At 46.7% G+C, this 26,888-nt stretch overlaps 1 protein-coding gene across 4 annotated transcripts in view; it reads right to left on the bottom strand.

Annotated features, from left to right (window-relative positions):
• Window positions 1–26,888, bottom strand: part of RERE (arginine-glutamic acid dipeptide repeats) — a 229,407-nt gene that overhangs the window by 5,051 nt on the left and 197,468 nt on the right. For 2 of the 4 annotated variants that reach the window (XM_030507879.1, XM_030507883.1), the window contains 8 exons: window positions 12,457–12,619; window positions 10,201–10,293; window positions 9,035–9,234; window positions 7,723–7,884; window positions 6,207–6,320; window positions 4,127–5,508; window positions 3,534–3,756; window positions 1,681–2,404 (listed from right to left, as the gene is read on the bottom strand). In XM_030507879.1, coding sequence (XP_030363739.1) covers window positions 1,681–2,404; window positions 3,534–3,756; window positions 4,127–5,508; window positions 6,207–6,320; window positions 7,723–7,884; window positions 9,035–9,234; window positions 10,201–10,293; window positions 12,457–12,619 — 3,061 coding nt within the window. The remainder of the gene's footprint in view (window positions 1–1,680; window positions 2,405–3,533; window positions 3,757–4,126; window positions 5,509–6,206; window positions 6,321–7,722; window positions 7,885–9,034; window positions 9,235–10,200; window positions 10,294–12,456; window positions 12,620–26,888) is intronic. The other 2 variants (XM_030507880.1, XM_030507882.1) reach the window with 2 other exon arrangements.

The following is a 26,888-nucleotide window of genomic DNA, read 5'->3' as shown; positions in this document are numbered from 1 at the left end:
GACATTGTCACCACCCAGCTCATGTGAAACCTCTGCATGTGAAGCTGTTGGTGGGTTGCAGAGGAACCGCAAACTAAAGGAACCCAAGACAGGGAACACAATTCTCCCTCAGCTGCTGTCTGGTCCAGAGCAGAAATGTGTGGTCATTTTTCACTCTATTCATCCCTGCTGCAAGGAGACATACGAGTTAGGTACCTTAGGGCCTTACCCACCTATGGAGCTACTCTGGAGCATGAACTATCCGTAGACACTCAAGAGCCCCAAACTCTGTTTTAATCTGGCATCCAAGATCAAAACCAGATTACTTTGCAAATACACATAAGACAGACTTCGCAATGAATTCACTTGGCTTTGCCTGTACCAGTCTCTTGCTAGACTGGGAGTGAGAACGTACTAGCTGTATTTTTGTCCAGAACTACTTAAGACTTAGCTGCACAGAGGTGGTGACATACCTGACATCAGAATCCTTGTATAGACACAATCTCTGACAAATTTCTCCTGCTATCAATGGGAAATGCAAACCTGCCTGAACTGAACCAGCCTGCAATGTGTGCAGTCAGGCAATGTCCACAGCTGGCAGCTTTCAGCACACTGATATTCAGCACCATCATCTCCTACCCATAACCCCCAAACCCCTCACCAACCTCACAAGACCCTGTTGATTTCCTTGCTATGCAATTTGGCTTCTGCAACAGCACTCAAATTCCTTCCAGACTCCAAAAAGGAGACATTCCAGCTACATTTAATGCATATTGCTCCAAGGCGAAGTGTGCTATATTTGCTTGCGCAAACACTACATTTGTAACCAGCTGCACCAGAAGCTGCACTTTAAGTACTTGGACCTTTTTTTTTCCTCTTCCTTGGCAGCTACTGCAGCTGGTGCCTTGCTCGCTGTGTCCTCTGCAGTCTGCCACCAGAAAACCAGAAAAATCCTGCTTAGTGCCTCATCCTCCAGACTCCCAGAAGCATAACCCCGTAGCTTGCTTCAGAAATGAGCAAAGCATCAACTCCTTTTTGGAGACTATTAAATATTTGGGGAAGAAAGAATTCCACACAGAAGAATACACTGTAGCTGAAGAGATGCCAACCCATAAATTTAGATGGTTCTTAGGAGAATTGTGACAGAGAATTTCAGCTCAACTAAAGCCAGATGGTCGGCATGTCAAATGGCTCAAGAGATGAAGAAGTCTCTCTCTCCTAATTATTTCTTCAGCTCCTCTATGGAAACACCAGCTTCAGCTCCTTTCCAGCTAGAACTCCTTTCAGCCATTAGCAGTGTTACTAATTCCATGATGTCTCTCCTAGCCAGTTCCCTTCACCAGTGGAGTCCCCATCTGTACTTCAGATACCACTGTAAGGTGGTGCTCCAGGACTCCAGTACTTCAAAAACCCCACAACAAAACAGCAAACCTTCTACAGGGACAGTGTGCAGTCTCAATGACGATCGCTGTAGTGTTATCACCATTTACTTTATCACTGTCATTGGCTCACCCTCCAAAAATAACCTGTATTTCAGTTATCACAACCTTATACAGTACAGAAGTCACGTTGTATACATTCAAACAGGGATTTGCTGCTTGAATTCCAGAGTCACAGCCTGCCTGTTCCAGACAGACCACTGCTAACAGCTCAGGAGAGCGGTTTCCCAGTTACCTGCCCAGCCCAAATCCCTAGGCTCACCTTGATGTAAGGGATCCTGCTGATGTAGGTGTAAATGCGAGTGTATGTGTGAGTGTTGGTGATGGTGAGGTGTGACGTTGAACATCTGGAGCCGTGCCAGGGGGTCATTTGTCAGCGATGCCATCCGCTCCGCGTGTATCCTCTCTGCTGCCAGTCTGTCGGGGTAGCTCATTTCAGGCCGTAACTGCGGGCCTGCCAATGCAAGTCTCTCTCTTTCAAGAGGGTTCAAACCCGGATGGAAGGAAGCAAATGGGTGAGGTCCTGCTGTTGGTGGAATAGTCAGTGCACCGTGCCTGGCAAAATGCTCCATGGGGTTAGTAGCTGGGTGCAGCGCATCTAGCTCTGGGGGCTTCACCTCAAAGCCAGGTTTCATCCTCTCTCTCAACTCCCTTTCCCGGATTTCTCGTTCCCGGATTTCCCGCTCTCGCAGCTCTCGCTCCCGAATGGTGGGATCCACGTTGTAGAGGCCAGGCATATGGTAGGCCAGAAGTGGATCGGTGGGGTTGAGGGGGACAAAGAAGGGATGGTTGCGGTTTGTTGGCGACATGACGTGAGGACGGGCATATTCACTTAGTGTTCGTAACGCAGGTGTATCCGGACCGATGTAAGGTGGTACAGCAGCAATGGTCGTCGGTGGAGGTTCAAAGGAAGGTCTCATGTGTGCTGGCCCGCTGAGCTGAGACTCTCCAAGTCGGCCTTCATGGGAGGAGCTGGATACCTTCTGCTGCACAGAAAGGGGGAAAAGAACTTTAGTTCAACAAACTTGGCTTAAAACCAGAGCAGGCACAAACTGCCCTTCTGGTGCTTCAAGTTCCTAAGAGGAGGTGAGTGCAGCCTGTTGAGCCCTGTGACTCCTGCACTTGTGTGCTCCAGTGTCACTTGGGGAAGAAGTGGATTCTGTCTAGCCAGTAGGCCAGATTACTTTGTAGTGGGAAGCAGTGTGTTCTTCCTCTCCTCTCCACACACACTTGAATCCTAAACCAGACTAAATCCAAGGAAAGCCATCTGCACAATGTGCAACACAACAAAGTCCACTCCTTTCACATCAGGACTTTGCATCCTGCTCTCCCCTCCTGTACAAGGGCAGCAGAGCACTTCTGTGAAGGGCAGTGAGCACATTTTACCCTTGCAATTGCCCAAGGATCCCTGTCCCCTAAATAAAGTCCTTATAGATGACACATTCCTTAACGGACAGATGCTATATCCTGACTTTTATAATCTTACAGAAACACATAGCTACGATTCTGATCTGAAATGCACAATGGAATAGACTTTAGCACGTTCTTTTCCAGCATCAAGAATGTATTACCAACCTACCAATTGTGTGGGCCCAGAAGTAATTATTCCTTTCCAACAGGCCACAGAATGATGGATTAGTTTTACTGGCTCTTTATACCAAGACTGAAGTTTGGGTCTCCCCATAAGAAGAGTTAATGAAGTCTACTTCCAATTAAACAAGCCTTCAGATCTGCTTTTTCCAGCAGACAGCATTCCCGTGCCTGCACAGCAGGACAAGGTACACAAAGGCATTCACTGTGCCTGCACAGGGTGCTTTTCTACTGCAAGTAGATGTAAATACTTGGCCTGGTTATCCCCAGCAGCACTGGCTTCCTGCACATTAGAAACAGACCAGGAGCAGAAGCTCTCTGGTTCCTTTAAACAGAAGAAAGTCACAGGCAGGGGAGGAGGTGCTCGTAGCGGGTTGGCTTTCACCTAATACACAAGGCTCCCATATCACAAATACCTGCTTGCACACACATCAAAGTGCTTCTGGGGATGTGCATTCTGTAGTCACCATCCAGGACAGATCCCACCAACTCCCTTCAACAGCTCTTAGCTACAAATCAACCTACCGCAGCTCTTTCCGCTTCTCTTTCCCGCTCCCGCTCCCTCTCTCTTTCCTTCTCTTTTTCTTTCTCTCTTTCCCTCTCTTCTCTGGCTTTCTGCTCCGCTTCCCTTTTGGCCTTTTCAATGGCTTCTTCTCTCTTCTTGGCCAGTTTTGATCCTGCCAGTGGCATGAAATATAAGTCTGCTCTCGAGCATGAATTGTAGCCACGGTCCAGGTGCTTATAGAACCTGAAAGAAATAAAAGAGAAAGAGCTTAGCCTTGGGAAAGATGCAAGAGTTTCATGTCAATGAAACCAAAACCAGAATAAGTATCACTTATACAAGTGATACAAGACAAGACACTTCTACAGTAGTGCCCAGCTCCCCTGAAAGCCATGAGAAAATTCATTGTACCATAATACTCCACAGACAATCCAGTATAAAACCCCTCTCACATGTACAAACTGTGTGAAACTGCACCTCTCCAGAATAAACAGAGCAAGATCATGCTAGCAAGAGAGGTCGACAAGATGTGCCTGTAGAATACACTCAGGTCCCACATCCTGCTTCCAGAGAAAACCAGACCACATTAAGGAAGCACTGATGACAGCCTCCATACCTGGCCGACTGACTAGCATGACTTGGTGTATCCACCACAGTAGGTTCTGGTGATGGACTTCTGGGTGGAGGAGGGGGGCTTTCTGGTTCCTCAGCTTCATCTGGGACTTCTTCTTTGATTTGAATAGGTGGTAGCGTGCAGGCTGTCACCACGGGCACGTTTCCACTAGACGCTGCCGATGTGGAGATGGAAGTCTGAAGTGGGATGCCAGGCACAGTGGGTGGCGTGGAAGTGGAGGGGCAAGAAGGAGGGGTGATGGAAGGTGGGCCTCCTGGGACAAATGGATGCTGAGAAAAGGGGGGCTGGGAGGATACCTGATGGAGTCCAGATGGGGGGTGGTTAGCGGGGGGAGGAAGGCTCTGACTCTGCGTCAGCACAGGAGGCTGGGCTTGTGAAGACTGCAGTGGCTGGCTCTGAGGCATCAGCTGCAAGGGAGGAGGGTGTGCAGATGGAGGATGATGAGTTGAGAGGGAGCTCAGAGGTTTTAAAGCAGGTGGGGGAGGCAAGTTGGAGTTCATTGAGAATGGAGAAGGGCCAGAGAGATGAGGAGGGTGCTTGTGGGATGGAGCAGTGGGGAGCTGAGGGATCGGGGTCGTAGGGGGAGGTTTGATATGAGGCATGGCCATGGGTGCAGGCGGCAAGGGCTGCTCCCGCGGAGGCTGAGCCTGCTGCAGCGAGGTTGCAGTTGGCAGGACAGGCTGCGTTACCTGGAGAGTGGAGTGAGAATGAGACGGTGCTTGTGTCTGAAGGGGAACCTGAGACTGAGATGACTGAGTGGGGAGGGAAAACGGCTGGGAAGGGACGGGATGAGGCAGGAGGGGCTGGGCCTGCAGGCTGTGCGGGGCAGGCTGGGCCTGGCTGTGGAGCGGAGGCTGGGAGTGGGGCTGTGAGGAGGAGGCAGGGGCCGGCTGGCTCTGCGGCATGCTCAGAGGCTGCAGCGGTGGGTGAGGCGACGGCAGCCTCGGCGGGTGCAAGGCAGGGGCCTGCTGTATGTGAGAGTGAGGTGGTGGTGGAGCAGGGGCCTGGGGCTGGCTGGGGGGCTGGGATGCTGATGGCGAGACCTGTGGTGGAGCCGAAGTAGCACTTGATGCTGCTGGCAGCGATGCTGGTAACTGGGCGGAGATAGGTGGTGTGGGAGGAGGAGCCTGGCCAGAACCGCTCTGTGCCTGAAGCACTTGGGGCTGTGCCTGCAGCACTTGCTGTTGAGCAGATGAATCCGAGTCGCTCTCATTGTCTTGAGGGCTTGGGATGCTGGGTGATGTGCTCCGGTTATCCTGGTCGATGTCCTTGGGATCGCTGCTCCCCTCGTCATTGACGCTGCGGCTGTCGGAGCTCTCGCCTTCGCCCTCACCCTCCGAGGGGGAGTTTGGCCTGCTGATCTCCTGCAGGGAGAGGGGGAAGAACCACCACGTGTGAGAGAACTGCGCAGAGAACATAACCAGTGTGGCACAGGATGCGCGCTGAAATACAGGAGGTTCTGCCTGAACATCATGAAACACTTTTTCACTGTGAGGGTGACCAAGCCATGGAACAGGCTGAGGACTCTCCATCTTTGGAGATACTCAAAAGCCATCTGGTAATGGTCCTGGGCAGTCAGCTCTAGGTGGCCCTGGTTGGGTGGCCTAGATGCTTTCCACCTCAACCATTCAGTGATTCTGTATTATGGAAAAGCTCAGTGCCCAAATTCCCAAACCCTGTGCACAGAGTGAAGCTGGCCAGGTACACGGAGCTGGAAAGACATCCTGGAAGGATTTCAATTGATACCATTAAATTAAGAGAACACCAGTGGTGGTGGTCTAATTTGGTCTAAAAAAATCGAGGAAAGAAGGTGGAAAATGATCCAAGTAAACTCCTACATGGTTGATATTGGTACGAAAACAAACAGTAAAAACACTCTAGACTTACCCCATATCATCCCACTGTTTTTCAACAGAAGGAACACATTACAGTATTGGTTGCTTTCCAACCACAGATTAAGTTACAATTTGCTGTGGCTTAAACTGATTTCATGTTGTTGGTTTGCACCCTCCTCACCCTCAAACCATTCTCTGAGAGAAAAATATTCCTGTGCGAGACTCACTTGAGTTTTGGATTTTTTGGCATTGGACCTGTCAGGTTCCTCTGTGTCAGAAGCTGCCTTTTCCCGCTGCCTCTTGGAGTTCTTGAGAGGAGAAGACACCTCTTCTTTTATCTTCTGCCACAAGTGAAGCAGAGCACAACAGTTACCAGTGATGTGAATGCAGAAGTACATTGAGCATCACTAACACAAATAAACAAGAAGGGTTCCTAGGGAGCAGGAGAACTCATCGGAGTTTGAGGCAATCACTGTTAATCCCATACGCATCTGTCTCTCTGTCCAGTTAGAGGTGGCAGGAGAACCTGTTCTGGAGCTGCTGCTGCATTCTGCCATGTGCCAGGAGCAGCTCCCAGCAGACTTGTATCTACATAACCCCCCCAAGCCTCTCCCTCTGGAGGCCAAGTGGAAGAGAGAACCCAACCATCCCTCAGGTTTACTCCTCAGACAGAACCCCAAGGCGAGCTTTGCACACAAACCCATCGCACATCTCTGACACAAGCTAGTAGGAGAAAGGAACAGTGAGTAAAGCATTCATCATTGTGCAGATGTGGTCTCCAGCTGAAAGTGAAGGAATATTTAGGAATACTTCAAACGGAGCAGTTGTCTCCAGCTATGATGAATCGAGTCCATCAGGAACTCCTCCCAGATCAACTGGCCCAGAATACTCTCCTAAGAGCCCAACAGAGAGGATGGAGCACGGCTTTCTGCATAGGCAGGCACAGGATAAGCCTCCTTCTACTACTCCTGATATTTTGAGAGGGATATTTTTATAACCCCTCAAATACAGGGCTAACAGTGAGTAGCTATTACAAGATTACTACCTTCTTTCATGGTCTAGGACAGCTTTATACATCACGTAATTACCTAACTCCCAATTTTGCTAAGTTCTCAGTTTTACCATGTGAAAACATGCTCCATTCTCCAGCTTTGGCCTGTGGGTTATTTCTGAATACTTATTTTTAACTTGCTGCTTTTCAATTTACACTGCTTAATGGCAAACCTTCCCACATCATCTGCTTTTGGTTCTTTAGGACTCTCCTGGAAAGCACTTACTCATTTAAACACACTAAACTGTCAGCTTGCTCTGAAAAACCAAGCAAATACACACACAGAAAACCAGTAACAGAAGTAGCCTAAATTACTACCTATTTATATGCTTTTGTACACAAAGATTAAGTACTGCTTAAAAAAACAATCCCTAAACTGTCTACTTGTCTCAAATAGAGCATTTCTGAGCTGTATGATTTCCAAGCCTAATGCCTGCATTTGCATCCAAAACTGAAGGATTAATTTAGCATGAGAGCAGTAAGGTTACGTGGTGGTTATCACTACACACCTCACGTACAGGAACAAAGCCTCAGTCACATTCACCATTCCATTTCCTGCTTACCCACACAGGTGGGAATTTCTAGGGCACTGCGAGATTCCCTGGCTTCCTAGAATCTGGATCTCATTCCTCTGACTGGGGAGGCGTCAGGCAGCCAAGTCCTACTCCAAAAGGAGAATGGGCAATTCTTACCTTGGCCGATTTCTTCACTGAATCCGCTTTGCTGTCGTTACTGGAGGTGCTGGCGGCGCTGGGAGAGTTGCGGCCGCTGGAGCGGATGTCTTCATTGATGGGGGAGGCTCTACCATCAGGGCTGGCTGGCTGCTTCTTACGACCACTACGTAGTGTAGACATCTGTGTTCAACAGAAACAAAAGTGTAGCCAAGTCAGCACTTGCCCAACCCTTTGTATTTTATTATCTTACAGCAGGGGCAGGGATGAACGCTCCTGCTGAGAGCCTGAAAAATCAGATAAAAGGAGGCAAATCCTGAACTTCTCTACACAAAAACATGAAGTGCTGATTGTTTTATTTAGTCCTGTCTGCTAGAAATGACATTAGAAGGATATTCCAAAGCTGCTGCTGTTTGCATGCTCAATTTTCTTCATAAAACACATGCAAGCACATTTGCAAGCATTCATACACACACAGGGAAAGAGGTAGGAGAGGAACCTCATGTTCCATTATAAAAGGTCTATCTGTTGGCATTCAAGCAGCCAAGACCAGTTTCTAAACCCACAGTTTCAGTGTGCTCCTGCTATGCAATAAGGAATCACAGTAGAGTGTATTTCAGTAGTTAATGCTGTTTCTTTCCCAGTTTGGCAGTTTTCTGGGTGACTGGCTACCAAAAAACAATGAAGCCAACCTTATCTGACAGCGCAGCCTCACAAGGTGTTCAGAGACAATGGTCATATCATGATGATCAGAAAGATAGAGGGAAATGCAAGGAAAATACATACATCTGCTGCTTTCTATCAGCCAAAACCCACAGGAAACATCAGAACTGCTGCCAGAGATCTCACAGGTGACCTGTATGCTGTGAGGCTCCTGGCATTTCACCCCCAGTGAACGCTCTGACAGAGCACAAACCACAGGAGCAAACTACACTTGAGGAGACCCCAGGAACAGCATTTCATTTTTTAAATGAAGCATTTCTGCCTTTAAAACAAGCCCAAGGGCTCACCTCTGACAGGATCCAGCTGGAACGAGCACACATACCAGTACAAACTCTGCAATGATGCACTGGTCAAGTGCCCACTATCGTGACATTCACTGCCAGTCACTGAAATCCCTAAACTGTCTACTTGCATAAGACATTTCAGCTCCTTTTCCCAAAGAAAGCCTCAACCTCAGACAACCCCACTCTCACATACACAAATGCAGCAGCAGGCACATGCCATGGCAAACAAACAAGACAGAGAAAGCATCATATTTGGAGTTTGACTCCTTTTTCCAGACAACACCTCCTCTTCAGAGAGGAAGCTGCAATGCAAAGCGTTAACCTACCGAGCCTCGACTCCTCCTTGTCCTCATGCTATGCTTTCCACTAAGTCCATCATCTTCCTCTTTGACAGGCTTAAACATAAAGGGTGGAGGGTCCACGGGCTTCTCAATGGGTGGCAGCTCTCCGTACTTTTTGAAGTGAATGCGACAATCGGTGCACAGTAAAATGTTCTCTCGCCCGCCGTGGTGCCAGTCCTTGGAGGCTTGGGGCAGGAAAAGCAACAGCTTAGAGACACGTGATGGACCAGACACTCAGCACAAACACGCTGCTTCATTATAAAAGCACACTTAGAAACGTAGCTGCTTTTCTATGGGCAAAGCTGGAGAAACTTCTGGAAAACTCTGCCCTGTTCCAGTGCACGTCTTCAACAGTCAATTTACAAACTATCTGTTTATTAAGCAACTACAGCCTTGAACACAAAGAATGAAGCCTTATCTGCTCTACCTGGGAGCTGACAGGCAGCTCCTGTTCTCCAAAGCTGTGGTTTCTTCAAGTGAAGTGAGCTATGAACTTCTCATTTCCTTCTTTATTTTGAGGCTCACACTTCTATAGAATCCCAGCCTGGTTTGGGTTGGAAGGAACCGTAAAGCTCATCCAGTCCCAACCCCCTGCCACAGGCAGGGACACCTTCCGCTAGAGCAGGTTGCTCCAAGCCTCATCCAACCTGGCGTCAAGACTTCCAGGAATGAACATTCACAACTTCCTTGGGCAGCCTGTCCCAATGTCTCACCACTCTAACAGTAAAGAACTTCCTTACATCCAACCTACCATGCCATGCATATGCCCAAATACCCGACAACCTTCAGGAATACCCACGGGAATGGGGCTGCTGCAGAAAAGATTCGATGCAGCGCAAAGATATTGTGTGTGACAGTCACAGTCCAATACTGATTTGCTATATCACAAACTGATTATCTGTGTTATGGATTATGTAGATTTCTTCCTGTACAAGTATCTACCTCTCGGAACTCTCTTTTGTCACTGCAGTATTAATGTGCAATGGCAAAGCGTGATGAACTCTGCTGGGAATGCTGCATATTTTAGCTGATTCAACCCCACAGCTTTTTGCACAGCTGCACATGCAAACAAACTGCTCTTGCTTGACTGAACCTGCATTAAACAGGCAGCAGCAGAGGGGTAGAAATACAGCAATGAATCAGGTGCCTACTGGTGGTGAAGCAGTGCCGACAGGCGTAGCCCTTCAGTTCCTGCTCGCTGTCCTCGCTGTCAAAGTCATCTTCACTGGCCGAGCTCAAGTCCACTGAAGAGGTAAAGAACAAGGGAAGAAGAAGAAAATGGAACATAAAAACTCAGCAGGATTTTGTGTTTCCTCCTACATGGCTAAAATAACCATTAATAACAGTTCTACACATAAATCTGGTGATTTCCTACAGCCACCTTGCCCTGGATGGCTGTTAGTCCTCATTTTTCAAACCTCATCAGTGCACAGACTAAGGGAGGATTCCAGGGATGCACCAAGTGATCAATTCACACAACTTTTGATTCAGTACATGGTACTTTTCCAGTTGTCATTCAAATACTGTTCAGGCTTAGAAAGGCTGTGTTCCAAAAGCACTATTTTCAAGAGAAAGGAGGTTTCTCTCTAGAATCTGGCCAAATTTCAAAGCAAATATTCTGTATCTAAATCCTACTTTGCGTCCATGGACAGAACCTGTGGTGGCTTTTCTGGTTTCTATTCTGTCTCTAGACTTCATCTTCTAAACCAGATGGTCACTGCTGTTATGCTGTTAGTGGCTATATTTAAACCAAGACCTGGATGTGTTTTGTAGGTGTAAGAAACAACACTTACATGTAATGTACCTGTTTGAAAACCAGGTTGTGATTCTTTTGGAGGAGAGGTACTACAAGGACACTACCAGCTTTCAATCCTTACTGCAAGCATCCTTAACACGTGGCAAACTTACATTTCAAGAATGTCATGTTTCAAAGACATGGAGAATATGGACAGGGTCACTTTCCTTTGTGGCCAACTGCAAAGCTGTGAGCTAAAAAGCACCATCCAAACCACTGAAAATCTGCAGACATCACAGAAACTGGATCTTCTCTCATCTTCTAAACCAACTCAGGAGTAAATCTTGCTCACTGAGAGTACTGCGTTTTTCTAGCACCACCACTATGAATTCACAGCATACCAGGGCTGTAATTTGTCACAAGCAGAAAGCCCTGTGGCTTCTTTTGTTCAAATCTTTAATTAGAAGAGAAGTCCTTGATGCAAGAATACTGGTTTTCTAAAGGTTCCAAGAGGGTATTTTGTATTACATGCAGGTTAGAGGGAGGGAGGGATTTACAGTACTTGCCATTAGCCTTTGTCATCAACTCATTACCCTTGAAATTAACACAGGGTCCCACTTACTAACAGTAGCTCCAAGTACCACCATCGTTTCTACATTAATTCTTGCAGGTGTTCAAGCCCTGACTGCAAAATTAACACCAGGCTAAAACTTGCTTTCTTTTACTAAATTGATTTGTATTCTCATCCTGCAGTCGGATCCATATGGATGGGTCCTTCCAACCACATGTGCTCCGAAGCGCTGAGTATCTTGGATCGAGCTGTAGAGTCAGGATCCTCGCTTCTTGTGCACACAGAAATCAGAAATAAATCCTATCTATCAATTCCAGCAAGGAGAAGCTAACAGCCCTTCCTTACTACCTCGCTACTACCCTCTCCAGAATTCCCTGTCCTACCTGCTCACCGCATCCTCTGCCTCCTCCAGATTAGTAAGTCTGACAATTTCTGCCTTCTACACAGTCTTTTCTCTTTAGAAGACATGAAATGTGCTGGGTTTAGCCCATAGAAAGTCTTAAATCTCACAGGGAAACACAAGCCTTTTCCATAAGGATAAAGGTTTATACATCCATGTGGGCACTGCTAATCACAAGCCTTCGCAAAGCAGGACACTTCACTGGTTTGGGTACCTATCCTTTGTTTAGAAACTTCTGCTTTAGGCAAGGCCAAAGTTCTTCCAAGATGCATTAAGATAGAACAGGCCTGGCTGCAGCACACAGTCTGAGATCAAGCAGAAGGTATGGATCACCAAGGAAGGATGAAAGGGACATCCTTCCAAAGGGATGAAGCACTTCCTTCTTTTTGCATTTTCTCATTCCCCTCACTGTAATAAGCCTGGAGAAAATACAACACAAACCCAAGAAAAGAATAGGGAAATTCAGTACCAGGGCAACGTTTCCATCCTTACAGGATGCTTTTATGTTTCGAGGACTACACAAAGCATTTGGTGATCAAAGACGCCTACCACATTCCAGCATAATGGTATAGGAACAGGAGAGGGCAACTGCCTGAACTCCATTTCCTTGCTTCAGTCACTCCAAGGTACAGCACCATTACATTACTGTTGCTCCCTGCATCTAAACAAAGATAAATGCATTGCTTTTAGCTTCCACTTACAGAATTCACTGGAGGGGGGCCTGGAGGGAGTGTTGACTGGAGTGGAAGCAGTTCGAGTTTTAATTCTCCGAAACACAGCCTGTCTCCGATGCCTACGGTGGGCTCGAGAACTCGCTGCTTCAGGGGTTTTCTTCCAATAGTAATAGAAGGTGATTAGTTCTCCCTGCAAATACAGAAGGAGTATGTTAGAGGGGCATGCAAATCTGACTCGTCAGCTTTTTTCCCTCCCTTTTGCTCTCTGTAGGAAGCTTCAATGATGTATTCCAGCCAGACAAAAGAATTCTTGAGGTATGACAGGAAAAAAAACCCTCGTTATTTTTCTCTTTGCTTTTGCAGGGGGGGAACAGGAAGTACACAAAAGCCTCCTCAGTCCTCCCCTCGGCCCCTAGAAAGGAAAAGAGGTTGGGTAGCGTGAATCCAGCTGGATGCTGGGGGTCTCAGTGATTCGAGGTGGGGGGGACCCTTGCCTTGCTGTCAGCATCCCACTGACCCCTCTGCACAGCTCAGGAGGCGCTGTGCCCAGAGAGGCACCACCTTCCAGCGAGCTGTGACAACAAGTAACTGATCTAAGAACTCTGTGGTGTTGCCAGAAAGAACAAGGATCAATTCAAACAGATACTGCCATTTTGTCAGCCTCTATTGACATGTTCCCGTTGAAGAACACATTCAACAAGAAGTCTATAACCATAACCCGTCCCTGCTACCGTAAATCGTGTTTTAATTTGAATATAGAGGCCCACATCTAAATTAATTAAGCTGTTAAAAGAGCACACCTAGAGAAATGAGTGATAATTTCACAGCATAATGAATCTGGCTGACGTTCAAACACTGGAGCAGCTGCCATTCAAGCTAGCGGATGCACTGCCGAACCAAAGAACAGCATGTGGTTTTAATCTCTTTTCTCTTCCTTTGAAACCCCATCATTTCCTGGCGACTTGTCTGCCTCTAAGGTAAAAGGTGTTGTTTTCTTTTAAGTTGCAAGAGAAAAAAACCAGAGAAGTTCTAACCAGCCCCTTGGAAAATAAAAAAAAGTCAACATCAGAACAAACATACCTGAATTGCCCACAAAAAGGGCTGCTTTGAACTGTGTTTTATGTGATCAAACAACATAACCTCAGCCTGCTCCCTCTGTGGGGAAATCCTGCAGCCCAGACTCAGGGCAGATCACTCAAGTTACCTCTAATAAAGACACACCCTTCATCTAAACTCTCCCAAGGGCCTCAAACAAGCAATTACAGCCACAACTAATACCTGCACCACTGAAACACTTGAAAGACAAAAGGAGGATGTTGTTCTAGACATTAACTGCCAACGTTTAAGACACTTAAGAATTTTACCAATTTAAAAATAGAAACACCACAAAGAATTCAACCACAGCTTTGATTTCTGGCAAGAGACAGAAGAGATGCATTTTTAATCTGTGCTGCTATAGACTGGGAGCGATGCCACCGATCTGCTGCTGCAGACCTGAACAATATCCACACCAAACCGTGTTCAGAGGTACTTGGTGAGGAGGAGTAAGAAGTGGGCAAAATCACTGAATCATCACAGACTGGTTTGGGTTGAAGGGACCTTAAAGCTCATCCAGTTCCAACCCCTGCCACGGGCAGGGACACCTTCCACTAGAGCAGGTTGCTCCAAGCCCCTGTGTCCAACCTGGCCTTGAACACTGCCAGGGATGGGGCAGCCACAGCTTCTCTGGGCAACCTGTGCCAGCGCCTCAGCACCCTCACAGGGAAGAGCTTCTGCCTCAGAGCTCATCTCAATCTCCCCTCTGGCAGGTTAAAGCCATTCCCCTTGTCCTGTCCCTACAGGCCCTTGTCCAAAGCCCCTCTCCAGGTTTCCTGGAGCCCCTTTAGGCACTGGAGCTGCTCTAAGGTCTCCCCTTCAGGAGCCTTCTCTTCTCCAGGCTGAACCAGCCTGGCTCTCTCAGCCTGTTTTCATAGGAGAGATCATTACCTACAGTTGTTGATTCTAAAGGACAAAAGCCCTAAAAACCAAACCAACCAAACCTACAAAATAAAAACCCAGCCTCCCAAACTCTTCCCTGAATAGAATCTAGAACCAAAGCCAGGCGGAGGCTGGCGATAAGCATTCCAGCCATGGCAGCCCTGGGAAGAACAGGGTGTTCTGACACCCAGCACCCTGCTCTGCTGCTGCGTGTTTGCTTTAGAAATGCCATTTTGCTTGGAGTCCATTAAGTGGGCTCAAAGTCCATCAGGCACAACTGTTTGTCAAACAGGGTTATGACCTGTGCCAGAAGCTCTGCAGAAAAGCTCATGTAAATGCTTTTCAAAGGTAGAAAGTCTCCTGCAAATAAAACCAGCCACATTTTACCTATAAATTCCTTTCTATCAAAGCTGAGGTGTCAGCACCAGGAGCAAGTAAATGCCATGTCTTTGTGTCAGGGAATTAATGTGTCCTGTGACACATGGCAACGGCAGAGTGCAAACCAATCCGTTTTCTTCCCATCATAAAATGGGATCCTATTCGAGCTCTATTTACACATTGCAAAGCCATCAGGGCCAAAGGGAAGTTTAACAGCTTATACATGCACTATATAATAAACCAAACTTAAGAGAAGAAATGGTATATATTTATGAAAAATACTAAGTTAATGATCATAATGCTTCTGGGACTCTCCCAGACCTGCTGTCACAACTGCATAAAACTGAAATAGAAGTTTATTCAACAACTAGTTTTACGCCCTCTGTGAAATCTGGATATACTAAAGGACTAGAGAATACTCTGTACTTCAAATTCATCATCAGCCTGCACAGCTCCATGACTCAGTAAATGACTCAACTGACAAAGATGGACAAGAACAAGTCAGACGTGACACATCCACAGAGAACATTCATGTCATACACACACAGATGTATCCTACACTGAAAAAATTCCATGCCAGATCTTCTCAGCTGCCTGGCTATCTAATATTATATTGTCTACCAAAGGGATTAAATGCTGGAGTGGAGTGAGTCTGGAAGGATTAGAAACAGCATACTGGCGACTGCATGGGGGGCAGAAGCTTGAGCACAAAGGAGTAAGTCAGGAAAGCTTTGGTTCTACAAACAGGGAGTAAAATCAGCTTCCAGCTTCACTGCAAGTGAAGTCAAATGAACTTTAATCAAACATGCATAGTGTGTGCTGCCGAAAGCCATCGCACATAAATCCAGGGAACAAAAGCTGCTGCAGAAATCAATAGCCCACTGAAACATTAACACTGGCAAGCATTGATCAAAGGGCCCTTTTACAAAAGGCAGCCTTGCAAATTAGCTGCTGGTTTTGCTTGCAAGCAAACAGAAAAGCATAAACGCTGCTGACATGAATGGCCTGTAATGATCATTTTGTTCCTGGCGAGCTCACCTCGCCTCGCCACAAGGTCTCGCAAGTCAACACATCCCACATCCCCGCGCTGTGACTGCAAACGGCACCGTGAGCGCAGGCACTCTGGAGCCTGCTCCCCGGGAGCAGCTGCTCCCAATGGGATTTTGTGGGTAGCGGGTCTGCACCCGGGGGAACAGCCCTACCTAACAACCTGCAGGTGGATTGGATGTCTCCTTTGAAGGCTTTTGTGTCAGAACCTGGGTATTGCTAGCAACATCCGCACTAAAATCACACCAGATAAAGCAGAGCGCATTCTTCACTGCATCACTATATGCATTCAGCTTCTGAGGGACATCCCTCTCATTTCCAAACTTCAGAGATAAAGTAAGGCAGGGGTGAGACCTACAGCTACTACCTGTGGTGAGGTCTCTGTTTGACTTTATATGGCTGCATGTACATGGATGACCCTAATGCAAACACAAATGAGAAACATGAGCGTTCAATTAAGCAGCCCCTCAGAGCACACGCAAATGAATCAGAGCAGTCATCACGTCCCAGATGTTTGGTGGTAACACAGCCAGTACTTTGAGGCAGCCTTCCAGGATGAAGGGTTTCCACGTCCAAATGCTGCTCCTTTCACCAGAAGCGTTAATGTCTCCTGTCCCTGAAACCCACCTCGCCTCACACCCCGACACTGACGTTGCTGACACAACTGTCCACTCGTATCACCCACCAACAGAAGGCAAATCCCACACATGTACTCCACCTCCACCCCTCAAATGAGCAGCTCTCCTTCCTGTACTGTGCCACATCCAAGAAAAGATGCTTTTATAGTGCCCTCCTGGACCAACTCCATCAAGGAACAGCTTTTACATCAGCGTGGGTAGAAGATTCATTTCTCTCCCAATCTGCTTCGCTGCTCATAGTAACAGCCTCACCTCCACTTGATACACCACCACCTCTCTTCTGCAAACACAACTCCGTTTTTCTATGTTAACAGGAGATTAAGTGCCCCAAACAATTTATCAAATGCATATAAAGCAAAACAAGAGGCATTTCTAGGGCTTTTAACGCCACCTTTCCTCAAGAACATCTATTTTCCCATTCTTGGGAGTTTCACAAGTCGAAGGGGATATGTTCTTCACTAAAAACCACGGTTCAGCTTTCATCACCTTTGAAATACATCCAGAGCTCACAACTCGACTCTCTTGCCTTCTCCTGCCAAGGCCGTTTCACCCCATGTTGTAAGTACACAGGGAAAAGCGATGCTTCATCTCTCTTTAGCTCTGTTCTAGGGATTAGTTTTAAAGAGAAAGACACAGTTCACATCCACTCCTCCCACAGGAGTGTGCCGCAGCGAGCCCTGCTCTGCAATCCAGCTCTGGAGGCTGAGCGGACACAAAGCCTCCGAGTGCCCAGGAGCCCACATTCCCTAACGCAGCTTGCGCTGCACAGGCCCATCTGCAGTTGTTAGGAGGTTACTTCCTTGGTGCGTGCCACCAGGACCTCCCCTGAAGTCCTGTATCAAGCTCAGGGGCTCCCAACACAAGAGGGACGTGGAGCTGTTGGAGCGAGGCCAGAGGAGGCCCCGGAGCTGCTGCGAGGGCTGGAGCAGCTCTGCTCTGGAGCCAGGCTGAGAGAGCTGGGCTGGGGCAGCCTGGAGAAGAGAAGGCTCCTGAAGGGGAGCCCTTAGAGCAGCTCCAGTGCCTAAAGGGGCTCCAGGAAACACAGAGAGGGGCTTTGGACAAGGGCCTGTAGGGACAGGACAAGGGGAATGGCTTTAACCTGCCCGAGGGGAGATTGAGATGAGCTCTGAGGCAGAAGCTCTTCCCTGTGAGGGTGCTGAGGCGCTGGCACAGACTTTTCCCAGAGAAGCTGTGGCTGCCCCATCCCTGGCAGTGTTCAAGGCCAGGTTGGACACAGGGGCTTGGAGCAACCTGCTCTAGTGGAAGGTGTCCCTGCCCGTGGCAGGGGTTGGAACTGGAGGAGCTTTAAGATCCCTTCCAACCCAAACCAGTCTGGGATTTTTCTTACCTCTCCCACTATTTGCACCCACTGCTCTCACCCATCTCGACCAAGCTCTCCAAGCCACATCTCAGAACACCGGGACAGGCCTCACCCACAACTCTTCCATAGCCTCAACAAACCAACAAGAGCGCCAGCCAGTGCTGCGTGTCCTGTTTTCTCACTTCTTATCAGTAGTTTTCAAATGTAAAGTACACAACACAAGCTGTGCCCCAGGTTTGTGTTTAGTCTTGCCTTAGGTACACAGAGGATTAACACTGTGTGTTCATTGCTGGGTTTGAGAGGTTCTGCCAGCCCTGCTGCAGCAGGCACTGCTCCTATGGAAGCCAATCACACAAACACATCAACTTACCTTCAAGTATCTGTTATGCTATAACAGAGTGAGCAAACATAATAATTGCTGTTTAATTTCCCCAGAGCCTTGCTCTGCCAGGGAGAAAAAACCATCTCACAGGGGAGGGGAATAGCTTTACAGTAATTAAACACAAAAGGTAAATGACAACTCTCTTCAGTGGCTATAAACTAGTCATGACAGTGCAGAGGGGAACAGATTGTCCAGCTGTGGCCTTAATGAATTCACCATCTTCCTGGAATGCATCAAGATTTTATTAAGTCAACTCGATTTAGTTAATGCTCCCTATTACTGAAGTCCTGTGGTAAAACCACTGTCTCCAGGCCTCCCTCCTTCACTGAATCCCCTGGCTTCAACACTCTTTGTCAAAACAAAGGGATAGCAAGAAAGCAGGCTACATGTGCACAGTTTTGCATAGTGGGAGCTTTAAAGCACACCCCCTTCAGTCCACACTGGGGTATCTGTCTGTCACCTCCAGGTTCCTTCCTGAAACTGTACAGAATGAACCAGAATATTGCCACAGACTGTTTGACCGGGAGCCAAAACTGAAAGTATCACTCCCTTGATCACACGCATCTCCCTACCCAAAAGTTGCTAACACAAAGAAGCACAGCTGTATGCAAACAGGCCAGTGCAAGCACCCCTTGAGATTCAGCAAATCCCTTAATCTCTGCTTATGTGGTAGTGGCAAGATGCTCCATCCCTGGCAGTGTTCAAGGCCAGGTTGGACACAGGGGCTTGGAGCAACCTGCTCTAGTGGAAGGTGTCCCTGCCCGTGGCAGGGGGTTGGAACTGGAGGAGCTTTAAGGTCCCTTCCAATCAAACCATTCTATGATCCTATGAAACAAATCCTCTGACCTGAGTGGCACAGCCTACCATATCCAGGTAGGAATGGGACGGTGGCTGTTCTTGTGATGAACCTGTATCCAGAGAGAAAACTGGGAGCTCTTGTCTTGGTCTGAACAAGTTGAAATATTGAAAACATGCAGCATGGAAGAGACAGACCAGGAGCTGTGAGCAGCCCAGGAGAGTTGAAGCAAGGCGTTTTTACCACGTTAAGCTTGGTCTCCGTGCCTCTGACAAATAGGTTTGCACAGGCTCTAATTAAGCAATAAGTCTGAGCAGGTTGCTCAGTCGCACTGATTCATGCCCACCTTGGGTGCACAGGAATGCTGCAGGATCTGAAACATCACTGAAATTTTAAGAGAGGCTTTTAAAACCCAAGCAGTATTTTATTAACACTACAAAAACACCACCCCACATTAAAAATCGTGGGATGCTCTCTAAGGAATATCCTGCGGGTCCCAATTCTCCAGCATACTTTACAAATATAGGCATTTTATCTAGCAGTTCCTCTAGCTATTTATTATCTTCTGGATGGCAATCGTCTTCTCTCCCTCATCTCTGATAAGAGCTTTAGGAGATTGGCTGTCCTAATGCTCTGTTTGCTTGTCCTGCAGACAGCAAGGGAAGCTAACTGCTTCCATTTCTTATTTGAAACTCCTTGCAAAACAGGTTGGCCAAGTGGGAATCAAACCAAGAGATAGGTATGTAAGAAACCCAGGTGAACTCCTTGGGTTTTTAGGCTGTCAGTTTACTCCCAATACAGGAACAGTGACAGAATTTCCTCCAGCTGAGGCTCCATCTGTATTCTCTGGATTTCATTTTCTTGTGGAAAAAGCCTGCAATGGGATACAGCTTTATGCTTTCTAATTGTGCTAAATGAACACTGCCACCCTGCTTAGTCTTCTGCAGACATGGGGAAGAGCAAGCTTTTATCTCCCCCAAACCATGCTTTTGTTTCATAGACACAGGCCAATGGTACCACAGGTCCTTAGAGACCTGTGTCACTCCTGATAGTGCTGAAACAAGTTTGGGACCTGAAAAGTTCCTCAAGCAGTGAACCCAATGTTACCATCATGTTACCTGAACACACAGATCACTCCTGTAACTCTCTCCAGAGAATACATGTGCCCTCCTTACAAATATTAATAAATAAATCAACATTAATAGGTGAATGCAAACTAAACCCAACTCTTACAACAAAATCACACATGGGAATTACAAGTGGCAGAAGACACAAAGAGTAATGGCATCACCAGTAGAGGAGAGCCAGTGAACAGGGACTGCAAAGCAGGGATTCAAAAGGAAAGAAAGATCTAACATAGGATATAAGAAATGTCTCATTTGAAACAACCATTTCTCTGCAATAACACAGCAACACTCAGCCACTGCAGAGCATCTTCCACTTGATGACAAAGTCAATGAAGTATTTACACATTCAGCCTCAGCACATCCTTTTAAACTTTTATAGCCTATAGAAACAAAGAGACAGAAGATTTATAAACTGGCCAAGATCAGTCCTGCGTGAGGAGTACAATTGTCCTGATTAACCTCAAATATGTGAGCAGCTCCACCAGTGACAGTCTGGGTTTAGAATTCCTTCATAATTCAAAACCAGGCCGTCTGCATCAGCTTCTCCATCCCTGTTAAGCACAGCACTGGCTGACTGTTCCTCAGCTTTCCTTTGCCCTCAATACAAGCTGCTTTTCCTTTCAATTGAATATTCCTGTTCATTTAATTGTATGGTTTTAGCAAACCACAGGGAAATCTAAATGTTACTGTCCATAGCCTGAAAACACACCAGTAACATGTCTCTGTGCCACATCTAACTCCCAGTTTTCATTTTCATGTGTTCATTTGCTAACCCTTCCCAGTGTTTGCAACGAAGGTTGTATATACTGGTAGGAAATAAGATTATTAGCGTATTATCAAACTTACCCTCACTATCTGTCCTATGGGAACAATTCCTTTTCCTTCATTTTTAGGGATTTAAGTACCAGCTTTAACAGTTCTGCAAAGCAAACACATAGCACGCTAGCACATTGTTTTAAGCCTCAACCACAGCTAAAAGCCGCTGACCCTCTCTCCAGCTGCACGTCATGCCAGAATGAAAAGAAAGCTTTTGTAATTAAGGCTTCTTCCTCTAGAGACTCCTCTTTGTTAATCAACAGAGCTCCTAATCCCCACGGGAACTCACAGCCTGTTGGCTGCATCCATTATTAATTATAAGAGCCTATCTTTGATAGTGTCAGTCATAGTTCTGCAGGAGCACATAACCACTGCCAGTGTCATCGGGTACATCCCACAGGGATCTCTGGTTCTTGATCAAATCAAGATGTTATCAAAATAGTGAAAGAGTTAAGAACCTGTGTGCCTTGTACACATTTATCTTCTACACAGCTCCAATCTGCAATGTCTAACCTCAGAAAGTCTGATAATGTAAGTCCTCATTTGCTTGATCACTTTTAACTCCATTCATGACACTTCTCGTCCCCCTCCTCTCCCAGGATTACCCTCCACCTCGTGCCTCCCCACACACCTCTGCTCAGGCACCCATCCCAGCACGGAGGGCTCTCCCACTCCAGCAGAGCCCAGTCCTTCAGCCCTGATGTGATGTTTCCACCTGGCCCAGAACACAAACTGCTTCATGCAGACAGAGCCTGAAGAATGCAATTTAGCCCCTGTGGAGTGAGGGCACCTCTTCTATTGAGCTCAGGCTGATATATACTGCAGGTTCCTTCCAACTCTCTGTTCAACATCCATTTGTTCTCCCTAGAAAATGCAAATACTCAGCTTTTTCCCTTTTCACTTACATCTGGATGCCCAAAGGCCTGCCCCTAACAAAACACACATGGACCAGGTGAATTAAGCTCTGAAGAACAGAGATGAAATGCTTTTCCAAAGATGGAAGAAGTTCCTATTTTCTTGAGCCAGCAGTTCTTTCAGTTCTATTTTACAACCCACATCAAAGTCCTGTGGTTCACTGCTGTTTCAGGCAACATCTTTCACTGCCGGTCTCTTGTTAACTACAAGCTCTCAATATTGGAGCTCACGCACTAGGACAGAGAGCGGGATAAATACCCAGATGGATTAAATGTAAGGGATTCAGAAAAGCTCTCAGAGCAGAGCTCACCACAGCCTGCACCGGATCACATCTTTCCTCCTTCGTATCCCCTTTTCCATCAATGCTGCTGCCATCGAGTTTAGCAGCACAAGGAGCAGGATTTTCTCAATGAAGGTGCCAAGCACTGATACATTACCCCTTTAACCGCTCTTTCTTTCTGTATCCAGCTCAATAATTAAGTTTCTTGGTTGCATATTGCTAGAGTTCAGGTGTGGGACAAAACCCCATTTCCCTGCTCCTGGCAACAGCACGAGGCTATCTTTCTCAGTGCCTATAATACATCGATTTTCACTATTTCAAGCACAGGTATCAGTGGTGCTTCACGTGAGAGGGCAGCAAGCCATAAAGCAGTTAAACCCACCACACTCCATCCCGTAAACACTTCCCTATTTATCTGCCCTTCATTACATGCACAATCTTATTATCTCGGCACATCCTCAAAGCGACAGCCGTCAGGGTCACCCTATAAAATATACACTGGCAATGTTACATTTAATGACTGGAGTGAGGAGAAAAATGAAGGATGGGAGGAGTGGAATACCGCAGGATGTTTTAAAGGGATCATCAGTTATATCTGTGCATTTCCTGAGGTGATAATTGAATGACAGTGGCTGGGGGGAAATCCATTTTTGAGCTTGGGAAAGGACTGTTCAGAAAAGGATGTTTTTGTACTGGCAGCATGTAATGGCTGCCAGAAAATGAAACAGGCTCCTTCAAGCACAGCAGATCCTCTGGTTTATGGGGTTTATATAGGGGCTGAGAATAACAGCAAGTACCATCAGCTATTCAAACCAATCAAAAACTATTGACAGCCTTTGGTAATGTCATCCCCAACCAGACTCTTCCCTGTCGTGGTTTACATGTCAGCTTCAATTACATGAAAGACCAACGTGTGTATGTGCAAGTGCACACAGAAAGTGACATTCCAAACACAGCAGCGTTTTCGTTTAAACCAAGTATTACAGATTTAATTCTGCTGTTCAGCAGGGAACTCCATCCTCCTGCACTGCAGTCAGGTAGATCCATGGCAATTTGTTTCCTAATCCTGCACAACTGAAATCAGCCTTGCCATTCTGAAAGAAGTTTTACTGCTTTAAAAACATTATCATTGCATTATACCAATTTTAACAAACAGAATCAAACTGTACTTACCAAAACATGTCCTGTGTTATAACTGTTGGCTTTATTTGTTCTCTTAGCTGACTACTTCGCAGCAATAACGGTATTTAAAACAAACCACTTCCACTTAATTGTCATTTGGAATCAATACTCTGCATTAGTGTGACAGTCCATTGCATGCCCCAGGCTCGCTGGAGTGACACTGCCACAACAGTGAAGGGATGATGGAAAACACTGACTGAGTGTTGGAATTATAAAGGGTTTTCTCTCACTAGATGAGGGGCAATAAAATACCCCCCCATGTTCATACTCCTCACTAAACAGACATTACACTGCTCAGCAAATTCCCCTTCTGTTCAGCTGGGAATTTTCACAGGGATAACATGGATGCCTCTTTACTAATCTAAAAAGATCATTTCAAATGGTTAAGTGCTTACTTCTTGCAATGCAAGTTCCTGGCTCAACGTAGGCACTGGAGCCTCTACCACTGAACAAAGCAATTTCTAGCTATCTTTCAAGCTCCAGTTTAAAAGTCATCACTTAGTCCATGTGTGAGCAAGTGGTTCAGGTCCAACAGACATGATTTAACTCTTCTGGGCACCTTGGATAGTCTGGAAAAAAGTTCCAATCCCCAAGTTACTGCAGCTTTGCTGTAATGGTTAAAGGTGTAAATCCTCCATTTCAGAGGCCACCAAGGACTGTCTTCCTGTTCATTACTGCTGTTTGTTTCCTTGGATGCAACTGTCTCATGCCTTCCCCAGGTTAAGTCAGAATATATTTCATTGCCAGGTTTCAAAACCAAATCTGATTCTTGCCATACCCTATTTCTGGAACCTGATGTCATTCTCAGCAGGAGTTCATTCCCATGATGTCAGATAGGATATTCCCCCACCTTATTCCTTTGGAGAGTGGGGGTTTGCCTCTAGATTAAGAGCACAGATGCCTTGTGCTGTGCTCTGCACTCCCTGCACTCTGCACTCCTGCACTCTGGGCAGGCAGTGGTCACTGAGAAGATAAGAGACCATAAAACCAGGGCAACAAACCCACTCGAATAAGCAAATGGAAAGTCAGATTTTCCTCTTTTACAAGGGCAAGAAGAGCTGCGAGGTAAGTAAGGAATCAGCCATTTGTTTGTTTAATGCCACACTCCATACTGCTTTTATTTAAATATAGAACGAAGATTTGAATGCCCCCTTAGTTGTGAGACAATGACCAGCGATGCCACTCTGCCACTCGCAGCACTGTTTCAAGCCTGCCCCTGTGTCTGCACCCCGACCTGTGCTCCCCAGCTCAACGGAACAGATGTTTCAGGTTTTCCAAGCACATCTGTGATGAATCACACAAAGCCCGGCTTGTCAGATGTGTGTGTTATCCTCCCTGACACACGGCTTCCTCCCTTCGCAGCTCGTGACCTATAGCGAAGCTGGTGAGTTTTACTAGTTTATTATAAAGTCATGTTGAAAACAACAGCGCTCAGAAGATGCTGAAAATTACACAGGAGGCAACAAACTTCATGCAATAATCTCGGTGCTAATGAGAAAAGATGTGATCACCTGGAAATAGAACAATTTTCCACCCCTTTTTAATTGCAGCTATCCTCACAACTGGATATTTCACGATGAAAACCATCAACCCCCCGATCCCATGTTGAAGACAGCCAGAATTTGACCTCTTAATAAAACCCTCTGTCACAGGATGTCCAACACCTGAAGAAGCCAGATGGAGGAAGAAAGCAAAGCCATCCATTCTACACCTGGGAAGCATCAAATAAACTCATACAAGCTTATCACTGAAAACTTTATCCACACACTGCACTAACACAGGCTTAAGGAGGTTCCTGCTCTATGATTCAGAGCTATGGACAAAGCAATAACTCGCACACAAGATCTCTCAGACATCCCTGTCATGATGCTTTGATTTTAAACAGACTCAGCTTCTCCCATATCTGATCCCTCAGCAGCTGTTTTCCTTTTACTCCTCTCAAAGAACATTTCTCTAACCCAGTAGATTTTCTAGATTAAGTGTGGAGGGTTGAGGGGTACTTCAGTGTTTTCCTGTTTATCAGAGCAATGTATGAACAGAGGAATATTGAAGCAGAACATCAAGCAACACCCCCCTAAACCACAAAAGAACTGCCACGTAAGCTGCTTATCCCTCAGTTATTGTTGCTTCCCTCCAGTCTCAAATTCTTTCTGTCGGCGAAAAAGCCCTTAGCAAGCAAAATTTAACTAGAAGACAATGGTAAGAATTGTAAAGCAGTATTAGGAAGACCGATTCATTGTAGCTTACTGTAATACCTATGCAGCGAGCTCAAAAGTGAAAGAAATTGCTAATTCTTTACAGTTCTGTTCCACCCTCTTGTCTCCAGCAAGCATTAATCTGTGCTGCTCCCTTGGAAAGTGAATTGGATCCCCAGTTCAACATTAGGGATAAGACAAAACAGGCACCAGTAATTCGGGCCACGACTTGGGGCTCTGACTCCTGAAGCCTTGCAAATGATATCACAGTGAGTTCAGAGATGAAACTGGGCTGCTGCTGTTTATCCTGTCCTCCTTGCCCACAGCCCACATCCACAGCAGGGGAGTCTGGATGTGGGATGCCCACTACAGGGATGCTAACGACATAAGCAGGAGAAAGAAAAGATGATGGAACAAGGAAGATGAGGTAATGGTATTCTTAATCAACCCAAAAATCATCTGCCACTCAGAACCGGAGATCACTAGATGGTCTAGTGGAAAGTGTCCCTGCTCATGGCAGGGGATTGGAACTGGATGATCTTAAGGTCCTTTCCAACCCAAACTATTCCATGATTCTATGATCTCTCAAAGAGTAAAACCCAAGAACTCTGATTCACACCACCAGCAAGCTAACCTTCTAATAGCTATTTCTAAAAGTTGGGCACATTTCAGATTCTGACCCACGGGATGACACAAAGCAGCTGCAGCGTTAGAAAAGGCATCTTCATCTCCCTGGCTCTGCACAATACCTATTACACAGAATTGCAGCTCCACATGCAGTTATCCACCAGCGAGACAGAAGAGCCATTATAGCAAAAGGGCAGTATTGGCAAAAGAACAAATGGCTTTAGACCTTACGAGCTTTAATATGAAGTTTGATCCGTTCATGAAAGGGATTTGAGGGATGGTTGCCTGTGACAACAGATCTTTAGGCTCAGCAATCCCTCCCCCGGCCTGTTCTGGCCCTGCATTCTTATGCCAGAGGAAAAAGAAGTGCAGAGCCCAGGAAAGCTGTCAAGCAAGGGACTGACCTGCTACACAGCCAGGCTGCCACTTCCAAAACACATCCCAAGCTTCATCAGGGACTGTAGTGACAGGACAAGGGGTAATGGGTTCAAACTGAAACAGAGGGGATTTAGATGAGCTCTGAGGCAGAAGCTCTTCCCTGTGAGGGTGCTGAGGCGCTGGCACAGGGTGCCCAGAGAAGCTGTGGCTGCCCCATCCGTGGCAGTGTTCAAGGCCAGGTTGGACACAGGGGCTTGGAGCAACCTGCTCTAGTGGAAGGTGTCCCTGCCCGTGGCAGGGGGTTGGAACTAGATCGTCTTAAGGTCCTTTCCAACCCAAACCATTCTAGGATTCTATATAACCAATTCCTCCAAACGATGCCTGACAGCCCCATACCACT

This window comes from Strigops habroptila, chromosome 16 (genome assembly GCF_004027225.2).
Source record: "Strigops habroptila isolate Jane chromosome 16, bStrHab1.2.pri, whole genome shotgun sequence".
Taxonomy (NCBI): Eukaryota; Metazoa; Chordata; class Aves; order Psittaciformes; family Psittacidae; genus Strigops; species Strigops habroptila.
This window is presented reverse-complemented; position numbering and strand designations above follow the sequence as displayed.